Source organism: Brassica napus, chromosome A1 (assembly GCF_020379485.1).
Source record: "Brassica napus cultivar Da-Ae chromosome A1, Da-Ae, whole genome shotgun sequence".
Lineage (NCBI taxonomy): Eukaryota > Viridiplantae > Streptophyta > Magnoliopsida > Brassicales > Brassicaceae > Brassica > Brassica napus.
The window spans coordinates 4,457,749-4,478,449 of NC_063434.1; the positions used below are offsets into that span (position 1 = coordinate 4,457,749).

The 20,701-nt window shown below is 37.5% G+C and overlaps 2 protein-coding genes and 1 non-coding gene across 3 annotated transcripts; 1 reads left to right on the forward strand and 2 right to left on the reverse strand.

Annotated features, from left to right (window-relative positions):
- The first annotated feature begins 4,280 nt into the window (after positions 1-4,280).
- On the forward strand, positions 4,281-5,891 carry LOC106401235 (piriformospora indica-insensitive protein 2). Its single transcript, XM_013841743.3, has one exon. It carries the CDS (start codon positions 4,358-4,360, stop codon positions 5,681-5,683), a length of 1,326 nt encoding a protein of 441 aa, XP_013697197.2. The 5' UTR covers positions 4,281-4,357; the 3' UTR covers positions 5,684-5,891.
- A 5,973-nt stretch (positions 5,892-11,864) lies between these two features.
- LOC125610106 (casein kinase 1-like protein 6) lies at positions 11,865-15,195 on the reverse strand. The gene is made up of 14 exons (XM_048781853.1): positions 14,819-15,195; positions 14,652-14,692; positions 14,233-14,302; positions 13,996-14,144; positions 13,814-13,909; positions 13,660-13,730; positions 13,531-13,592; positions 13,375-13,438; positions 13,210-13,294; positions 13,009-13,135; positions 12,843-12,928; positions 12,711-12,774; positions 12,490-12,629; positions 11,865-12,400 (listed from the first exon to the last, which is right to left on the reverse strand). Exons 1-14 carry the CDS (start codon positions 14,904-14,906, stop codon positions 12,098-12,100), a joined length of 1,446 nt encoding a protein of 481 aa, XP_048637810.1. The 5' UTR covers positions 14,907-15,195; the 3' UTR covers positions 11,865-12,097.
- Positions 15,196-20,187: 4,992 nt separating this feature from the next.
- LOC125579485 lies at positions 20,188-20,344 on the reverse strand. The gene has a single exon (XR_007317551.1). It is a non-coding gene; the product is annotated as a 5.8S ribosomal RNA (ribosomal RNA).
- Positions 20,345-20,701: the final 357 nt, after the last annotated feature.

Below are 20,701 nucleotides of genomic sequence, written 5' to 3' on the forward strand. Positions count from 1 at the left end.
TCCTTTATTTCTTTTTTTTAGTGTTGAAAATGTCTTTTACAGGTCCCATTGTTTGGGTTTTCATTAATTATTCGAATTCATTTCCATATTTCTTTGTATTTAACTGTGGGTCACCAAAAATGATGAATCATGGACCATATAGGGTATGACTGGTTTTCCCGCTACCACCCGCAAACGCAGCTTTTGCGGTTAGTAGCGGTTGCTGGCGTTTTGCAACAATCGCTCAAACCGCTCTAAACCGCTCCAAATCGCTCCAAATCGCTCTGAACCTCATAAATTCAAAAGCTGGTTCCAGCTAGCGTTTGCGGTTGCGGGCGTTTGCGGGAGGATAAAAAAAAATTATTTTTTTTTCAAAACAATATAAATACAAAAATAAAAAAATTCAATAAAAAAATTAAACTGAAATTATAAAAATGCTAAAATATATCAATTAAATTTTAATTAATATTATAAAACTTTAAAATAAAAATATTTTCTATATTTTTAAAAAATTTAAACTATAACTTTCTAAATATAGATTTTATATTTATTATAATATTATTATTTTTGATATTTTTATAATTGTATAAAATGTAAATATTGTTAATTTATTATTTAACTGCTGCTGCGTTTGTTAGTTAACCAGTCATAAGTATCCCGCAAACGCACAAATTTCTAACCGCATAACCAGTCGTACAAATCTCTTAAAACCGCTAGAAACCGCAACCACCCGCATCCGCAAACCCCCGCAACCGCAACCGCAACCGCTGCGGTTAAACCAGTCAGGCCCATAGACACACATCATAAGTGATTTGTTGGTCTTCTATTAACATTAAGATTTCTTTTTATTTTGAATATATTTTGAGAAATTATCTAATTCTGTAGGACATTTATCTGTTTGTAACATTTTAAAACTAAACACTATTCTTAAATAAGTGATAAAAGTTTCTATCTAAAGTATACCGCATATATTATAATATTTTATAAATTTCATGATTTTTTAATTAATTTTTTCTTTTTTTTCGGAACACATTAATTTTCTCCCAAACATTAGATAAAACTGTAGAAATGAGCAATGAGGCGAAAGAGGCCGGCGCAAATTTATAGTCAGGCCTTAAATACTTATTAGCCCAAAAAAGATCCTAAGGCTATCAATATACTCTCGCACTCTCTCCAAAATTTTAGTTTTTATCATTAGATTGTGACCAATCAAAGCCCATAGTAAAGTTAGCCCAGATCCAACAGTAGTATTATATTCTACTTTTGCATTCGTAAAGATGATCAGATGACCAATTTATAAATTTCTTTTGTCAACAGATTTTTTTTTTTTTTTTTGTCTCTGAATTTTATTAAGGGATAAAGCCCAAACAAGGACAAAGCCCGATACAAAAAAAACAAAAGGCCTAAAACAGAGGGCCATCAAACATAAACTTTTGGACCGTAAGCCCAAAAAGAAACCATTGGGGAAGTAGTCTTTAGGTTTCCACCACGTGGTCGATTGCCCAGCAATCAATGGCCACGCGTCAAGACGCGAGAAAGACAGCTTCCTCCGGAGCCAGCGAAACGATACAGCGGAGCTCCACCGTTGGCGAGACCTAATCAAAGAAGAACCCGTTCAAAACGAACGGCTCTCAACCCAGATCAGCCAAAGAGTCAGGCTTGACAGATCAAGCGTTTCTAAGAAATCAATCAACGTCAATCGAACCCAATCATCGAGATTCCTACATGCACAACAATCATCTTTAAAGATAAATGAAGAGCTTGAAGATGAGAATCGCCTTTATCAGGGAAAGGAATCGAGAATCGAAGATCGAGAAGGAGAATCGATTGAGCAAAGAACCACCGGAACGCTGATCGAACGGAACCGAGAGAACTCCGGTGGAGAGCCGGCGAAGACAGTGAAGGTTTCACCACTTTCCGGAGTCAGTAGCCGGCGAAGACGGCGTTAAGAGAACCACCGCTTCCTAGAGGCAAACATCTGATCAACAGATCAGAACAACAAAAAGGATCTGAGTACTCTCATCATCTCCTCCGTGAAAGATTTTGGAGAGAGAACGGAGGAAAGAGAGAGACTCCTCATAATATTGTTGCTATTGTCAACAGATTTTATATATACTGCTTTTCATTTGTATAATAACATTGATAACTTTATCTTTTAAATATGTGCACAGAATTGATAAAAGACGCAACATTAAATATTTTGATTCGCAAAATAATTTCCAACACTAACAAATCATTTGTAATTACTTTGATATCATTGGTTTTTCAAGAAATAAAAAAAGAGGACTAAAAACACATTACAATATGCATGGTACATTTGTTTCGTACAAAGAAATTTAATAGCGACAGCTAATAAGAAAAGAAACAATAAAAAAATTAAATGGACCGGTCTGAAACTCTCTGGCACAGTGGGGACAGTGGAAGGTAGGAACCGGAAATAGAAACGGCATGCGCGAGACCGTGCCCCTTTCCGATTAGAGGCTGACACGTTTCACCACTATACCGGGGTGCGATTCCTTTAGCCGTCGCTTTCTCGTACGATACATAACACTGTTCCCATTCGGCGGCTAAGGCGCGTCTTTGTCTATTGCTCCGCCGTTTACCCCTCTCTGTCTCTGTTACTTAATTTCAGCTTTTGTCTTCCTTTTTAAAGATTTCTTTTCAACATTGTTATAAATCTATTTATACAAGTTTATATTTTGGGTTTTAATGGAATAACCAAGTGATATTTTTTTAACCAAGTGATATTTTGATAAGAGAAAGTTATGATTTTAAGCAAATGGTATTTATGCTGCTATTTTGGCAAAAAAAAAAAGGAGATTTTTTGATCAAAAAAAAAAGAAGAAGAAGATATTTATGCAGCTTTTGATCCATTTTTCCATCCTTTTAGTTTTTTCTTTCAAATACAAAAATAGAAGTGATATCTGATTTATATTTAAAGGATGAATAAATTAGTGAAATGGTAACTATGTCATTTATATTTCTCACAAAGTTAACTATATCATTTTAGAAAACAAAAGGCATCTTTGAAATTATTGGATGAAGCAAACAAAAGGACTATCTATGTAGGATGGTTTTGGTGACTGTGCCTAAAAATCGAAACGGTGTCGTTTGCTCTCTGAAGTTTTCGTCCGGTATGGTCCCGCCAACCTCAGCTCATGCTTTTTCTCTTCACTTTTTACGTTTTTTACCTACGGAACGTGAAGCTTGTACCATTTCTTCTGTAATTACTTTTCTACCCTTAACATTGTCTATTGTCCATTGTCTAAACCACTTAACCAGTAACCTTTTAAGAAAGAAGTCAAAAATATTAAAACAAATAGGAATGTAAATACAAAATAGAAATTAAGTATACAAGTGAATGCTAAGGGCAACATTATTGGTAGGACTAACTTTTGAATCCTTAACATATTTTATTATTACTTTTATGTTAAGAGATAAAGTTAAGGACAATCCAAAAATTGTAGATTATTGGTAGGATTTTTCTTGTGATGACTTCTTCCTTCTGAGCCAAGCTGGTTCTTTTCTTCATCCTTCTCTTCCTGCCCAAAGCTCCTTCTCTGTAGCCACAACAGGTAAAACAAAATTGATGTCACACACTTTTCTAGCAGATGAAAAGACCTGAAAACTTCAACAGCAAAGAACAGTAAAAAAAAAAGCAAACAGCAAACCACACTCCAAGTATAACCCCTTGTCAAACAATGATCAATTGATAGACTCAAAGAAGACGTAAAGCTCGAAACTTTCCATTATCTGTTTTCTGAATTTGCCTCTACAGTGTTATTGTTTTTGTCTAAATTCTGAGCAGCAGAAGAGTCAACTTTGACACCAGCATTCTCAGCAACGGCCATGATCGGACAGAAAGAGGTGAATCTCAGACCCAAGTTACTACGAGCTTTGCCGATTTCTGCATCAAAATTAAAACCAACTGAGAAACAGAATTGAAAAAACAAAACACAAAGAGAAGAGACGAGAGAGGAATGTGAATCGATACGAAATAGAATACGAGATGATGACACGTGCCCTCAAGGACGTGATAGAAAACTTCTTAATTAACATACGTTTTCTTTGTTTTTATGTAATTTCGATTTAAATTTTATGTTTAAATACATAAGGACGCCATTAAGGACGCCGATAATGATGCTCTAATGTTCCTTTACTAAGCAACAGAAAAAATATTTATCATAGGAGTAAAAAGCAAAACATATTAATAACCAATTATCACAAGGTTTTAAACTAGGGGTACTTAAGTCAATTCACTTAAATAGACTTTAACGAAGCATGAACCCATCCATAAAAAGCTACGTATCGTTCGTTAGCAACAAACCCAAATCCAAACAAGAAAAAAAGCTGCAAACCCCCAAAAAGCTCTGCTTTCATGGCGACTTCTCATCTTCACCTCTTTCTCTTCTTCCTCTTCACTGCTCCGTCCACCGTCTGCCAAGAAAACAACGACTACGCGCCGCCTCAACTCCCCCCATCGGAACAAGAAGCCGTCTACCGAGTCCTCAACTCCGTCAACCCCTCCATCCCGTGGCGAACCACCTTCCCAGACGACCTCTGCGCCTCCCCATCAGACGGCGTCGTATGCGACTACCCCGACGCTTCCTCATCAACCTCTCTCCACGTCACCGAGCTCCACTTCGGCTACGTCTCGGACTACACGCAGAACCCTCCTTGCTCGTCGAACTCCACTCTCGACCCTCTCCTCTTCACTTCTTTCAAACACCTCCGCAAACTCTTCTTCTACAAATGCTTCACCGGAGCTCCCGCCTCCTTGCCGGAAACCATCCCGGAGGAGTTCGGCTCGGTTCTCGAAGAGCTCGTCTTCATCGAAAACCCCTCTCTTTCCGGCGACGTCGGCGTCTTGATCGGTAACTTCACTAAACTAAGAAGACTAGTGTTAACCGGAAACGGCTTTCACGGTTCGATCCCAAACCGGATCTCCGATTTAGTCAGTCTACAAGAGATCACCCTCTCTAGAAACAGCTTAACCGGAGGCTTTCCGGCGACGTCACGTCTGAAGAATCTCAAAGTCCTCGACTTTAGCCATAACTCTCTCACTGGAAACGCCCCTGACTCCATCGGAGACTTAATCGAGCTTCTCAAGCTCGACCTCAGCTACAACGTCTTTTCCGGCGAGATCCCTCCCGGAGTCGGAAAGTTGAAAAAGCTCGAGTTTTTGGATTTGAGCTACAACCGTTTCGGGAACTACGGCGTTCCTCTGTTTCTAGCCGAGATGCCGAGTCTTAAAGAGGTTTACCTGAGCGGTAACCTCCTCGGAGGACGCATCCCTGAGATTTGGAGGAACCTCGAGGGTATTTCCGGAATTGGGTTTTCGAGGATGGGTCTACACGGGAACATTCCAGCTTCGATGGGGTCGAGTCTCAAAAGCCTTTGGTATCTTGCGCTTGACAACAACAACCTCGAGGGTTCAATTCCTATAGAGTTTGGTCTTTTGGACTCTGCTCGTGAGATCAACCTTGAGAACAACAATCTCACGGGTCAAGCTCCGTTCTCAGATGGTTTCAGAGATAGAGTTGGGAAGAAGCTTAAACTGAGCGGGAACCCGTATCTCCTTTTGGTTAAAGAGTCAGTTCCTCCTCTAGCCGGGGAAGTTCTCTCTTCGTCGGCGGTAAGGGCTTTGGCGTCGGTTTGCTTCCCAGCGGTTTTTATGGTTCTTTACATTTTGATGAAACAGTGAAAAGAGAGAGGGAGAAGGAACAGAGAATAGGTTAGAGAAAAAGTTTTAATTAGGGGGTAAAGTTTTAGTTTTTTGGATGTAATTATTAGTCTACGGCGTAATGAATTTATCTTTTACTATTACAAAATCAAAAGTCTCGATCTTTTGTCTTCAGACATTTATGTAACGGAACCAGTATCATCAGACATTTTATCAGTTTTAGATCCTCTGTTGGCATGACCTTCTTTAGATTTCTTTTTTTTTTTCTCTGGTAATGATAATCCAACACTGCGTTGAGACACAGAAGAATCTTCTTCGTTTCCTTGTTCAAATGTAGCCTCATTTGTTCTCCTAGACGATGATGAAGTGCCTTTGTTTTGGTCTTGTCGGATTTCTCTCTGGTCGGAGAGCCTTTCTCCGAAGCTGGTTTTCTCATGGGTTTTGGTAAATCTCTTGACCGGCCACCATATTATGATTGACATTTTATGGAGGAATCGTATTCTCTTAATCCTGGAGTTGATTCTAGTCCTTAAGAGCACTTGAACTCGTCCATCGTCCAAATGCTGTTTTCTTATAATGTGACTCGTTAATTTTGAAATGGTAAAATTTAAAACTTGAAAGAAGAACAAGAATAGAGTAGTGTAGTGTTAAAAAAAAAAACAGAGTAGAGTAGAGTAGTACCCAGCTATGTGCAGTGGCATTATCAAACGGTCCATCCCAACCAATGTGATGCAACATGCTTTTGTAAGCTAAGAGAAGCTTAGGGTAGAGATGAAGAAGATAACGTTTTATTCAAAGTTTCTTGCTTGATTACAATGGTTACATAACATCTGAATATATAGTAAAGCTGAGAGACCAACTAGGGAACAGCTCAGCATGTGACAGCACATAGCTTTAAGGAATCAAATCTGTTACACAGCTGTGTGACGTGAGCTGGAGCAGCCGTACGGAGACCGTAGTTTGGCGTCATCTGCTTTGGTCCTCTGTTACCGTTGCATAGCAGAGCTGTTGGTTGAACGGGCTTAGACACCAATGTGTGGGCTTTAGCTTCTGCCAAGGCCTCTGAAGTGTTCGGACTTAGACACCCCCGCAAACTTGTGGTGGGAGCTGCCACAACACCAAGTTTGTCCCTCAGTCTACAGAAGGGCTGTTGCGCAAGGGACTTAGTGAAGATATCAGCCAGTTGTTGAGCCGCTGGAATCTGATTCACAACCAAAGCACCTAACGCCACTCGTTCGCGAACATAATGAAAATCTGTGTCAAAGTGTTTTGAACGAGTGTGAAGAGCTGGGTTCGCAGTTAGGTAGACTGCAGACAAATTATCACAGAATAGCTGAGGAGTGTCCGGAAGCGAAATACCCATTTCACCGAGGAGAGATGCCAACCACTTTAACTCAGTTGCAGTAATCGAGAGAGTACGGTACTCAGCTTCTGTGGACGATCGTGAGACCGTAGGATGGCGTTTTGCTGACCAGGAGATGATATTGGAACCGAGGAAGGTGCACATTCCTCCAGTTGATCGTCGAGTCTCTCGACACCCTGCCCAGTCGCTATCACTGAAACCATAGAGTAGAAATCCTGTCTTTGCATTTATCGTAAGACCTAGGTGAGACGTGCCCTTTAAGTAACGCAGTATGCGGCGAAGGTTGTGAAAATCTGCCACTGTCGGAGCATGCATCTTCTGACAGACGTAGTTAACTGCAAACTGACTGTCCGGTCGCGTTAGTGTCAGATACTGAAGCTTACCAGCGAGGCTCCGAAAGTAAGTAGGTTCATCAAACAGTTTATCTTGACCAACAACACGATCAAGCTGAAGAGGCAGAGGAGTAGAAGTAGAATCACAACCCGCCATGCCAGCTGTTTCAAGTAGATCCTGAGTGTACTTCTCTTGGCATAAGAACAGACCCTCTGAATAATTCTGGACTTGAATGCCAAGGAAGTAATGGACTGGACCCATATCTTTCATGCGGAAAGTTCCGTTAAGGGTAATCATCAGCCTTTTGATCAATTCTTCATTGTTCCCCGTCAGTAGCATATCGTCGACGTACAAAAGCAAGTAGATAACATCTCTGCCATGAAGATAGACGAACAGAGAAGGGTCACCATGTGTACATTTGAAGCCAAACTCGAGCAAGAATGTACTAAACTTGTCGAACCAAGCTCGTGGTGACTGTCGCGGACCATATATTGATTTACGAAGCTTATAGACGTAATGTGGTCGAGTCTTGTCTTCAAATCCCAGGGGTAGCTTCATGTAGACTGTCTCTTTGAGATCCCCGTGGAGATAGGCACTTTCAACATCTAACTGACGGATGTTCCAACCTTTGACGGAGGCAATATGAAGAACAGAGCGTATTGTTGCAGTGCGAACAACGGGGCTATAGGTCTCAACAAAATCAACACCCTCTTCTTGTTGGTTTCCTCTTGCCACCAGACGCGACTTGCGGTTCTTCAAGCTACCATCAGCGTTAAATTGAGACTTAAAAACCCATCCACAGCTTATCGGTGCAGCGTTCTCTTCAGGAGGGACTAGGTCCCATGTATGAGTGACTTCCATGTTATTAATTTCTTTTCCCATGGAAGCTGTCCATTTTGGATCTTTCAGAGCCGCAACCACTGACTTCGGCTCAGGATAACCGTTCTTGACACTCATTAGTACGTAACGCGGGTTGGGTTTCCTGATACCATCCTTTCCTCTAGTGACCATAGGATGAACAGGAGCCGCGTTTTGTACTGGTGGAGGAGAGTCTTCGACAACCAGAGGAGGAGGGGAGTGTGGAGGAGATGGTACATGTGCTGGTGATTGAGGTACATTTGGCGTCATCTGCTGAGGTAAAGGACCAAGATACTCTTCTTCAAGTGGTGTAGTATCTGGAACTGAGGGTGGAGTGATAAACTCCGATCTCCACGCATTAAGTAGTGGAGTTTCGGCGGTATTGAGAAACTTCTGATAAACAGTCTCATATGGAAACGTTTTCTCATCAAACAGGACATGTCTACTGACGTAGACTCTAGCAGTAGGTGGATGCAAACATCTATAACCTTTGTATTTTTCACTGTATCCAAGAAAAACACAGTGTAGACTCTTTGGATCAAACTTGTTCTTCCCGTAAAGACGAAGAAAGGGGTAACAACTGCTCCCAAACACGCGGAGGCTCGTGTAGACAGGCTGTGTGCCGACAAGCACTTCATAAGGACTGATATTACGAGGGAGAGTCGACGTAGGAAGCAAGTTCAAAAGATATACAGCAGTGAGAAACGCATCAACCCAAAGTTGCTGAGGTACTTTGCTCTGGAACATGAGAGACAAACCGAGTTCAGTCACATGTCGATGCTTCCTCTCAGCAACGCCATTTTGCTGAGGGGTATGAGGACATGACATGTGATGCTTGATGCCACAAGAAGACAGATACTGAGTGAACTGATTACTTGTAAATTCTCCACCTCCATCACTTTGAAAAATTTTAATATCTGATTCTAACTGATGTTCCACTGATTTCTTAAAGCTCAAGAACACGGAAAAGAAATCTGATTTCATTCTCAAAGGGTACAACCAAGTGTATCTTGAAAAATGATCGACAAACACAGCATAAAACCTGAACCCTTGAGTCGACGCAACGGGAGAAGGACCCCATAGGTCACAATGTACTCGTTCTAATGGTTTGGTTGCTACAAACGCTGAAGTAGAAAAAGGTAAACGACTAGATTTTCCAAGCTGACACGCCTCACAGAACGAAGAGCTGGATTTATTCAAGACGATGGCTTTATTCTGAGATAGACGCTGGAGAACTTCATGATGAGGATGACCGAGCCTCAAGTGCCAAACATCATCAGGTGCGGCTTGCTGTCTGTGAGAAAAGAAAGCCATGAACTGCAGGTTCTCCAAGACGTATAGATTCTTCTGCCTAGTACCTCTGGTGAGAGGTTGCCTTGTCTGTTTGTCCTTCACAACAACACTATCAGCATCAAACTCAATAGTACAGGGATAATCAGAAGTGAGTTTCGAGACAGATAACAGAGATTTCGTTATAGACGGACAAACAAGAACATCATTGAGCTTTATGTTACCTTGAAGACTAGGCAACACTGCAGTACCAACATGTGAGATAGGGAGATAATCACCATTACCAACAAGGACAGTGTCATCACCTCTGTAGGTCTGAGCCGACTGCAAGTGAGCGCTATCATTAGTGATGTGAGCTGTAGCACCAGAGTCAGCACACCACTCGTGACCAGGCACCGCGGAAAGCTCTTGACCTCTGTAAGCAGCTAAAGCGTTGTGATACTCTTCTGCTTGAAACGAGTGGTCAAAACGCTTGTAACACTTGTAGGCTGGATGACCAAACTTGTTGCAGATCTGACATGTTGGTCTGTTCTCTGAAGAAGAAGAACCACGGCCCGAACCTTGACTGATTTGTTGATGAAAGCCTCTGCCTTGAGTCGAGTAACCACCACGACCACGAGAGGATCCTCTACTCGAGCCGCGACCCCTGTTTGAGTAGCTCCCTCTGTTACCGTAAAAGGCTTGATTCGTAGCGACGTCAGAAGAAGTCTCGTAAGCAGCAAGCTTGTCGTGGAAACCGATAAGTTTGAAGACAACATCGTCGAAGTTCGGACCAGGGAACACATCCATGGAGCTCTCTATCACAGTCGTGATAGACTCATATTCACGACCCAGTCCACGAAGAACACCATAGATCTTCTCGTGCTCAGACAGAGGAGCTCCGATTGAGTCGAGTTGGTCGCAAATCAACTTCATTTCGGAGATGTATTCCGATAGAGATTTACCGCCCTTCTGAGTAGACTGAAGACGACTCTGAAGCTCGAGCTTGCGAGTAGGAGAGACACGGTTGTACTTCTGACCAAGATACACCCACAACTCCTGCGACGAGCGAAGACCATAGACACATTTGATGACGTCTTCAGAGAGAGATCCAACGAGCCACGCCATGATACGTTGATCGGTGCGAATCCATTTAGCGTAGGCAGGGTTCGGAGTCTCGACATCTTCTTCACCGGTACGGACAGTAAGGGTCAGAGAGGGCCGGGGTTCAGAGCCATTGACGTAGCCGAGAAGAGATTGGCTGTTTAAGAACTGTTCGAACTGAAACTTCCAAGAGAGGTAATTTTTGTCATTTAGCTTGAGAGTAACGCAGTGGGCGATGGTTAAAGGAGAAGTAAACGGATCACCATCCATGGTTCTGATACCATGTAAGCTAAGAGAAGCTTAGGGTAGAGATGAAGAAGATAACGTTTTATTCAAGGTTTCTTGCTTGATTACAATGGTTACATAACATCTGAATATATAGTAAAGCTGAGAGACCAACTAGGGCACAGCTCAGCATGTGACAGCACATAGCTTTAAGGAATCAAATCTGTTACACAGCTGTGTGACGTGAGCTGGAGCAGCCGTACGGAGACCGTAGTTTGGCGTCATCTGCTTTGGTCCTCTGTTACCGTTGCATAGCAGAGCTGTTGGTTGAACGGGCCTAGACACCAATGTGTGGGCTTTAGCTTCTGCCAAGGCCTCTGAAGTGTTCGGACTTAGAGCTTTTACGTCCATTGGATTTTCGATTTGCATGCATCTCTTGTTCCTTTTCTCCTTCTATTGCTTTTATTATCGAAATCAGAACCACTTTTTATTCATAGAGATTGATTAAAAGAAAAACTAATCCCACTTTTGATCCCAAAAAAAAAAACTAATCCCACTTTGTAACTACGTAGATGAAAATATTAATAACTTAATTATGCTAGAAGGTTTTTTTTTCTTTTTAATGATAGAAGATTAAAAAAACTCACCAAATCCTTGAGATATATATCGGACCCTTTCAAAAGAATTTTCATCTTGGTACTTGACATTGCTAGTTGCTTAGTTGCTTTCTTTGGTTTTATAAAACGAAAGGACGATGAAAAGAGCAATGTGCATATAACATATACATACCTAACTTTTCTAGTTATATATAAACCACTTAAAAACTACAAAATTCACCTCAAAAAGCGTATAACTTTGAAATATGAAAAAGAAAATCGTGTATATGCCTCGAGAACAAGACTGATTTTATTAAAATAATGTCTATTTGTTTTGGTTTTTACAAGCCTATTCTTAGGATATGTACATTTTTATCGTTCAAACGTTAAATTAATATGTTTTGTATATTTGCTAATTCATACTGCCGTAGCAAGCAAGAGAACACACAAAAAATAACAGGCGGTTATGTAGAAATAAGCTCAAGAACTTGTCGTGATTACAATAAAAGATTGTAAAAATTGAATACAAAAAAAAATCCAGAGAAATTCGTAATAATTAATAATACATGAAAAATTGGGAGTCTCGTGTAGACAGAGGAACAAACAACAACACATTGCGTAAAGAAGAATCAAATTTACAGACAAAGATCCCATTGTAAAACCTTCATGTTTTGTTTTTATTGTTTCTCATTTGCGGATCGAAAGAAGCTCAAAGCTTCTGAGAGCCTCGTCACGTGCCGACCTAGAAGAGGACACTCGGTTGCGGTTAAAGACAGAGGCCGCCTTAGAGTCGTATCCGCTCACAGCAGCTGCCACCTGGTTTCTCTGAAACACGGATGGTCTGCCACCTCCACCGCTCGAAGCCACACGGCTCGAGCCGCGGCTATCCCCTTGTTCACCAGACGAGCTTGGCCTACTTCCAGAGGCCACCGCTCTCCTCGAAGCACTGCCGTATCTTGAAGTGCTTCTACCTTTCTCAGATACCATATTCTGATCCCCAAAAAAAAAAAAAAAAAACATGAGTTTCAGACAATAGTTATGTATTGAGAAAAGGATGGTTATGTGTATATATGTTTTACCACAGCAGGTTTCATTGGTGGAGGAACATCGTCAAGAGTTCGATGTCTGGTTTGGTTTTGATGGGGACTTGCTCCCGTAGCGTTCCTTCTCGCGAATGCTTCAACTGCACCTGAGAATCTGTCGCGGATCTCCCTCCCAACTGTAAAGAATATAACAGATCAGATCCGACCACTTGGTTAGATATGTTTCAAACTCTGGCAAAGAGTTAAGGGTTGGTTACCTGAGATCCTTTCAGGTTTTTCAGCAGATGGTCCAGCAGCAACACCTGGTTTACCAGTCCGATGCTGAAGAAGAAGAAAAAGTGAGTAAAGACACTCCATAGAGACATAACTTGGAAGACAAGTATACTCACCCTTCCGTGGGAGCTAGAACGGGAACTGGAACTACTCTGAGGGTGCTTCAACGCAGTCCAGTCGAATACATAGTCAAACTGATAACCTGATACAATGAATCAATTTGTTGTCATATGAGAGAGGCCTATCGAAAGAAGTAAAAGTTTGGTGGATGAAAACGCAAACCTTCGCGGATAAACAAATCTCGGAACAGCCTCCTTAAATATGAGTAGTCTGGTTTGTCTTCGAACCGCAAAGACCTGCAGTACTGAAAGTATGATACGAATTCTTGGGGATAGGACTTGCACAAGACCTGTTACAAAGAATGAAACAGTTAACGTGTGATCTAACTCCAGTCAAGGGGGCAGATGATGTTTTTTACAATACCTCTATAGGAGTTGAGACTTTCTTCTCGCTGATTCTGTCGTACTTTTGCTTCTTTGTGCCTGCTTTTAGTCCCTGCCACGGGAGGCTGAACAAAGAAAAAGTTTAGACCAGAACAAGCGAGTCCAAAGATTTAATCAGACAAAAAAAAGGATCTGCATGGACTACCTTCCTCTGAGGAAATACATGAGCACGTAACCAAGAGACTCCAGATCATCCCTTCTACTTTGCTCTGCATACAAAAATGCAAACAAGCACACGTCTTACAAAAATGGTATACACAGCTTTGAAGCAGACCTCAAGTGGTTATAATGAGGTTCTTACCGACTCCAAGGTGAGTGTTGACGCTAGCATACCGAGCTGTCCCCGTAAGGTTCTTGTTTTCTCTGTAATCAAAATCAACATAAGTATCCTTCACAACTTAAAGTAAACATATATGCAAAAATAAATCACCTGTAGGGGATGTGTCTATGTGTTTGGAGATCCCTATACTTCTTTGCAAGTCCAAAATCAATGACATACACCTTAGATGAAAAGAAAGCAAAAAAGAAGAAACTCATGATTAGTAACCAAGAGAGAGAGAAAATAGAGTCTAACATAAGTGTACCTGGTTTGCTTTGCGACCAAGTCCCATCAAGAAATTATCTGGCTTTATGTCTCGATGAAGAAACCCCCTTGAATGCATATACTCGACTCTGCTAATCTACAATAGTCAACACACATTTTTAGTCAAAACCCACCGAAGAAAGTAAAAAAGCTAGCTAGCACTTGAGAGAATAGAATACTCACTAGTTGATCAGCGAGCATCAGAACTGACTTCAAAGTGAGTTTCCTATTACAATAGTTGAACAAGTCTTCCAAGCTTGGACCAAGCAGATCAATGACCATTGCGTTGTAGTCTCCCTGAACCCCAAACCACTTGAGGCTAGGGATGCCAGCTTCACCACCACATAAACACACAAAAATTAGATGAGCAGCTACAGATTTTGAGTTAGCAAACTCATGATCTCAGAGGTGTAAACTTACTTCCTCCTTGTAGAAGCATGTATATCTTCGACTCATAATGAAGCTGTGGATGCTTAGTTTTCGCAGGCTCCTTCAAAATTTTACAGAACGTTAGACATATCTCATTATAACAATTGACTCCCTCTGCTATTTAACTCTAAAAAAAATAACACATTAACTATGGCTATTTCAAGTAACATATATGATTATATTTCCAGAGGAGTTTCCTTTTAAGGAAAAAACAAAGTGTCAATTTTTTAGTCTTCCCATCAAACCAAGAATTACAATATAAAAAAACACATGATGAAGCTGAAGAACAAAGAGAATTGCCAAAAAAGTACGGAACTTAGAAACGAGATCTTAAAATCATTTTTCTTTTGCTTAAACTTTGTAAAAATCACATGTTATTAAATAAAAGAAAGCAGATTTGACTGGAATACCAGTTTAACAGCGACTTCTTCTCCGGTTTGTACACTTACGCCTGAAAATAATTTTCAATAATCAAATTTAATTCAAAAGGTAATAATCCACAAAGATAAAAGCTTCAACGAAGCACAGATTATATGATTTTGATAAAAAAAAAAGAAGCAACTTTTATTTAATTTACCTAAAAAAAGCTCTCCGAAAGAGCCACCGCCGATCTTCCGACCAAGCTTAAACTTGCCACCGATTACATTATCCATTTTCAAGTCCATTCAGACCACAGCAACAACAACCCTTTATTACCTCTCTTTTTGTAAGAACCGGTCTACGACATCTGAGATCGAAACACAAAGTCAACCTGAACAATCACCTCTCTCTCTCTCTCTTGCCTGCGTCAGGAAAAGGAACCATCCGATGCCGTGGAATAAGAGTTGAATCGCCGGAAAGATTTTATTAATTAAAATTCAGACAGAAAGTCATCGAAAATCGACAAAACTACATCCCCAGATTGATTTTGTCACATTCCCATATCAAAAAGGTGACGACTTGATTTCTGGAACACGGAATGTTGACCCAGTAAACATGTTAAATCTAAAGTCAGAGATAGATGGGCCTAAGCCTTTTTAATAATCAACTTAATTAATGGGCCTTTGTGGGCTTATTGGTCGCTTATCATAGATCGGGTCATGAATGAAACTTTGACTGTACAACCAAAATACGTTCATGTCTATACTATGAAGATGTAGGCCCTTTTTTGGGCTTTATAACAGGCCTTGTTTGAGTTTTAAAGGAAATTAACTGAGCCCTTTATTTCCAATCAAGAACTTTTCACTACTACATCGACTTGTATCGTACGTAGCTTTCAAGAATCAACATTTATACCAATCATAAATACTAATCTTCTTGTATAATTCATGTTTATGTCCTCATCCTATGTTGTCTTGTCGTTATCATATAAGCGACATTTGAAATCATTAGGCCTAATCCACTTCAGGCCCACTTTGCAACGTGGAATCTTTAGAAGTGTGTAGAGGAGGATATCCTCTCTGCTAGCTGCACACATCAATATGTCTCAAGAAGGTTATTATTGGTGGAAGATGAACTCATGAAGAAGCGTCAATGGCTGGTCTTGTTAGTCCACGTAGTCAATAAACCGAAACGTCTAGATTAGGATTTTTTTTCTGTGAATAAAGCTTGTAACTCACTCATCATTATTTTTATTTTCTGTGGACGAAACTTTTGTAATGGTATCTTTATTACTTTCAGCTAACGAATATGCTTTAATTTTCAAGATCTTTGACTCATTTTCCTCCTTGATCGTCGTAAGATAACTTAGTTTAGTAGTAACACTTAGTCGCCAGTTAATTAGTACTCCATTCGTTTCATATTAAATGTTGTTGTAGAAAAATTGTTTTATTACAAAATAAGTATCGTTTTTGACTTTCAATGTAAAATTTATTAATTTATTCAACAATTTATTTGTTTTATTATTTGAAATATGGTTAGGTGTATAGATAATTATGTTTTTATATAGAAAATATATCAAATTAATTGTTTTTAATCTGTGTGCACAAACTCAAAATGACATTTAATATGAAATAAAAGAAGTATTGTTTTTTTGTGAGGGGATTTTGGATGGATCTTATGTCACAATCTTGTAATAAAGCTATTATTGTGTTTCCTTGTGTGCTTACCATTCGTGTGTCATTCTGTTGGTTGGCAGTTAAAGCAAATTATAGTAGGAGTATATGTTTTTTTAGTAGTTAAACTTATTTCTTACCACTCTTCTTGTTTGTAACAACAGTTTGGAGAGTTAGCTTAGATGTATACAATCAAGTTTTACTTATTTCAACTGGGATACGAATCGAAATACGCTTAGAAAAGATGTCGGTATTGGTTCCATTGATTGTGAAGGCTTTAGAAATACACAGAGAGAAAATGTCATTGTATATATTGATAGAAGCAACCCCGACGTCGAGCGATTGAGTATATATCTAAATCAAGAAAAACCATCAAGAAAAATGAAAAAAAAAAATTAGAAAACACCAAAAGAATCTTTAGCGGTCCCATGACGTTGAAGTTCTAAAAGGGAAAATAAGATTTAAGAAGTGATGTCTTACTTTTTTTAACTTTATAGATTTCTTCCTCTCCTAGACCTCTATAGCTTTCAAATTAGACGAAAAACACCAAATAATACAAACTATATGTAGAGTGGGTGTACTATAATCTTATAGCTAGGGCTAGCTCTATTACTCTTAGTTAGATGTTTATAGCATCTTCAATCCACTTTTATTTTTTCTTCTAAAATGAAAAAAATTATAATAAAGATGGATTTAATCCAATATATGCCAAAGCAAATGTAGATGTGGGTTGGAGATAGTCTTATGACTATATATTTTGATGCATAATCCTAGATCATCCACGTGGTCTCATTCTTTGGTTAGATGATTTATATGTGCATGAATTTTGTCTTTTATTTTTATAGTCGGTACTCTAGACAAACATGAGCTGATTATTTAATTGTGATAAAAGTTTATTAATTTCTTGGAATATGAAAACAAAACGTACGTAAGTTTCTTGTTAGTAATTATTGACGGTAAAAACTGATATTTTTCCAAGACTGGCTTGGTCTACAAGCTTGATATAAAAGTTGATTGAACACAAACCCTACACATGATATTTACCAGAATACTCTTTTTTTTTTGTAAAAGTTTTACCAGAATACTCAATATCGTATGGTATATATATTTATATTGTACTATTATCTTTTAGGGTGTGAAAACTTGTCGAACTGACAAAGTATAAGTACATTTAATCCGAAAGTGAAATGTATCTACCACCAATTGATCGTACATATATATATATTCACCTTTTTGTCAACATATATATATATATATATAGTTATATATAATAACCTTGTTGAACAAAAAAAGTTATATATAATTACCTCAAACAATGATTTCAACATTAGCCATCTCAAAAAAAGAACATTAGTCATCTCACATCATATTATCAACTTCGATATGTTTTATTGTTCGTAGGATTGATTGATGCTACAACTAATACACAATGATTAGAAATTGTAAATATTTGTTTTTATGTGAATATCAATCAAAATAAGTTGGTAATGAACTAGTAGATTCATACTCAAATATTTCGTGATGTCTATCTAACTTTGTATATGTATCGGTTTAATCTAGCTTAATACACAACTATATGAGGCATGCATTTATTTAATTTCGTTATGTTATTTACATATATAATTGTAATTGACGACACATACTTCGAATCAATTAATCTGGGGTTTAAATCGATTAAACTTTTTTTTATAATGAGCTTAGCTGTAGTTAATGTTAGCAGCCCGCATATTTGTAAGGGGGGTGTATGATACATGGTGAAATCATTTGGTTAAAAATAAAAGCCCTTCTAAAAAGGGTCGTGACAAAATTAAAATCAGTTCATGTGATTATGATGGAAAACCTGAAAATCGAGTCTGACCATCGAGCCGAAAAAAATATCTGACCATAGTTTTTTATTGGTATCGTAAAGGAATGAATGAGTCCAATAGCATTGCGGCGGCGAATATTAAATAAAATTAAATCTTAATTAATCATAAGCTCAAAGTTCTCGATGACACGCTTCTTCAACCTCCCCCAATCAAACTGCCCCTCTTTTGTCAACACTGTTTTCCATATCTCTCGCAGCATATTACTACATTAGTATATTATACTCAATTCGTTTCACAATAATATATTTTTTAGTGTTTTTACACATATTTAAAAAATACATTAAATTATTATAATAAATATATCATTTTCTGTAATTTTTTAATAATTTTTAACTAATAATAATTTTTGTATTTTCTGTAATTTTTCAATAAAATCAATTATTTGTTTTGAAAATCACATTTTTTCACAGAAAATACAAAAAATCTACTTATATGAAACAAATTTGTTTCTAAAACATCTAAATTAATAAGAACTAGAGCTTGACCCGCGCATCCGCGCAGGTGTTAGTTTTTTGATAAATGAATATTTATTTGTATAAGTGATAATATATATTTTAAAATTTACCCGTTTATTTTTTTTTAATATGACATTTATAAACACAATAATTTTATAGTTTATATTGAGTAGTTTTATTTTATCATGTAAACCCTTAATTATATCATCCATTTATTTAGAATACGACCTGTAAAATCACACAAATGTATTTTTATTTTTTATGGATCAAAATTTTATGATTATATATAATGAAATTATTGTATAAACTGTTTTTATGGATCAAAATTTTATGATTATGTATAATGAAATTGTTGTATACTATTTATTATGTATATGTGGAATTAGTAAAATAATTACTGTATAATGTATGTAATTACGAAATGTATATATGGAATTAATAATTTTCAAATACACATATGTATAATAAAAAGGAAAAGATAAAAAATATTAAAAGTTAGGTTTATTAATTATTGTTGCCATGATTTTTTAGTTAGAATTTGATTTTGGAAATACATTAATTGAAGAGAAAAGACAAAAATCCTAAAAGATAGGTTAATTAATAACTTCAGTGGCATGCCATTGTAAATATAGTGGAAAACTAAGGGATAATCTAATTTTGTACTCCTATTTTAATAGATTAGATAGATTGATCAAATTTGCTAAAAGTATCCATCAAATTTCTGTTGTTGTTATTAACATGACATTGACTGCTAGAATATTATCACTTAAGTAAATATTGTTTCTGTTTGGCGGAATAATACTGAATATGATCTAAACGTGCAATCTTTACTGTTTTTTTTTTCCTGAACAGGATAAAACATCTTTTTAAAAAAACATTTCACTGGTAAAAAATCTGTATGTCTAGATTCTAAAGAGCATTTTCCAGCTCATTGAACATGTAGAAGTTAATGTTATAACTATTTCAACAATGTATTAAAAAAATAGTCAAGTAATACATATAAAAATACTTTTTTATTTTCTAACTTTTAATTTTAATGTGATAGGTTAAATCTTGCATATGCGTCTCTTATAAAAGATGATAACAAGGGAAAGGTGGATTTCCATTGAGGAGAAAGAAGATACCGTTTGGTGATTCTTAAGAAAATACGATGTTTCACTTTAATACGACAAGGAAATAAAGTATATTTTTCCAAAAGTAATGAAATAACTTATACAGGTTATATATACATGATTTATTTATGTACAATATTCACTATATCGGATTTTCCCCAGTTCTGGTGAAAGTATAATTCGTATATGTGTTTAGGTTCTTGCATTAAATTTTGTTTCAAATATTTTTGCTAAATTGATCACAGAGACGAGATTTATAAAACAAAACACACATAAAATTTTCATATTAACCTGTACATTAATTCTATTTAATATATATATATATATGCTGGATAAATATTTAATTGCCTACCGTGAAAATAAGATTTTTTAAGAATATATGATAAAAACTCGTATAGTAACTTATTTTTGTTGGTATAGCTACCAAAAAAGAAGAAAAAAAATACGTCAATCATGAATACATTTTTCCGACGATTTGTGACACCCAAGCAGACGTGCCAGAAGGTCAGAAGGCTTGGAGCGCAATTTGCGGTCAAAAATTTGATGGTTCACGGAATTCTGCAATTCACACCAAGTATCGCATTTTGCTACGTTCTTCATCGATGCGAGAACCGAGATATCCGTTGCCGAGAGTCGTTAATTTTTGTCGTTGCTGTTTTCATTATTTAGTTTAATCATACTAACTTCCTATATGAACACATATACAACGTAAACTACTAATAGATAAATATAAAGGTGCAGGGTTCAATGCATTATGAGATTCATTGATATATATATGCCCATCACAATCGAGAATATAAGATGCTTATAACTTGTAGATAACAATTTCCCACGTATCTAAATTATATCATTCCGAATCATTTGGTGTCAATTATACAAATTTCATCTGTATTCTCTTCTTTGTCTTTCAAGTATTATTTCACTCGTCACACATGTGCATCCTGATATTAAGTGTGTCATTTTCTTTTCCTTGTTATGAATTATTATTGCTG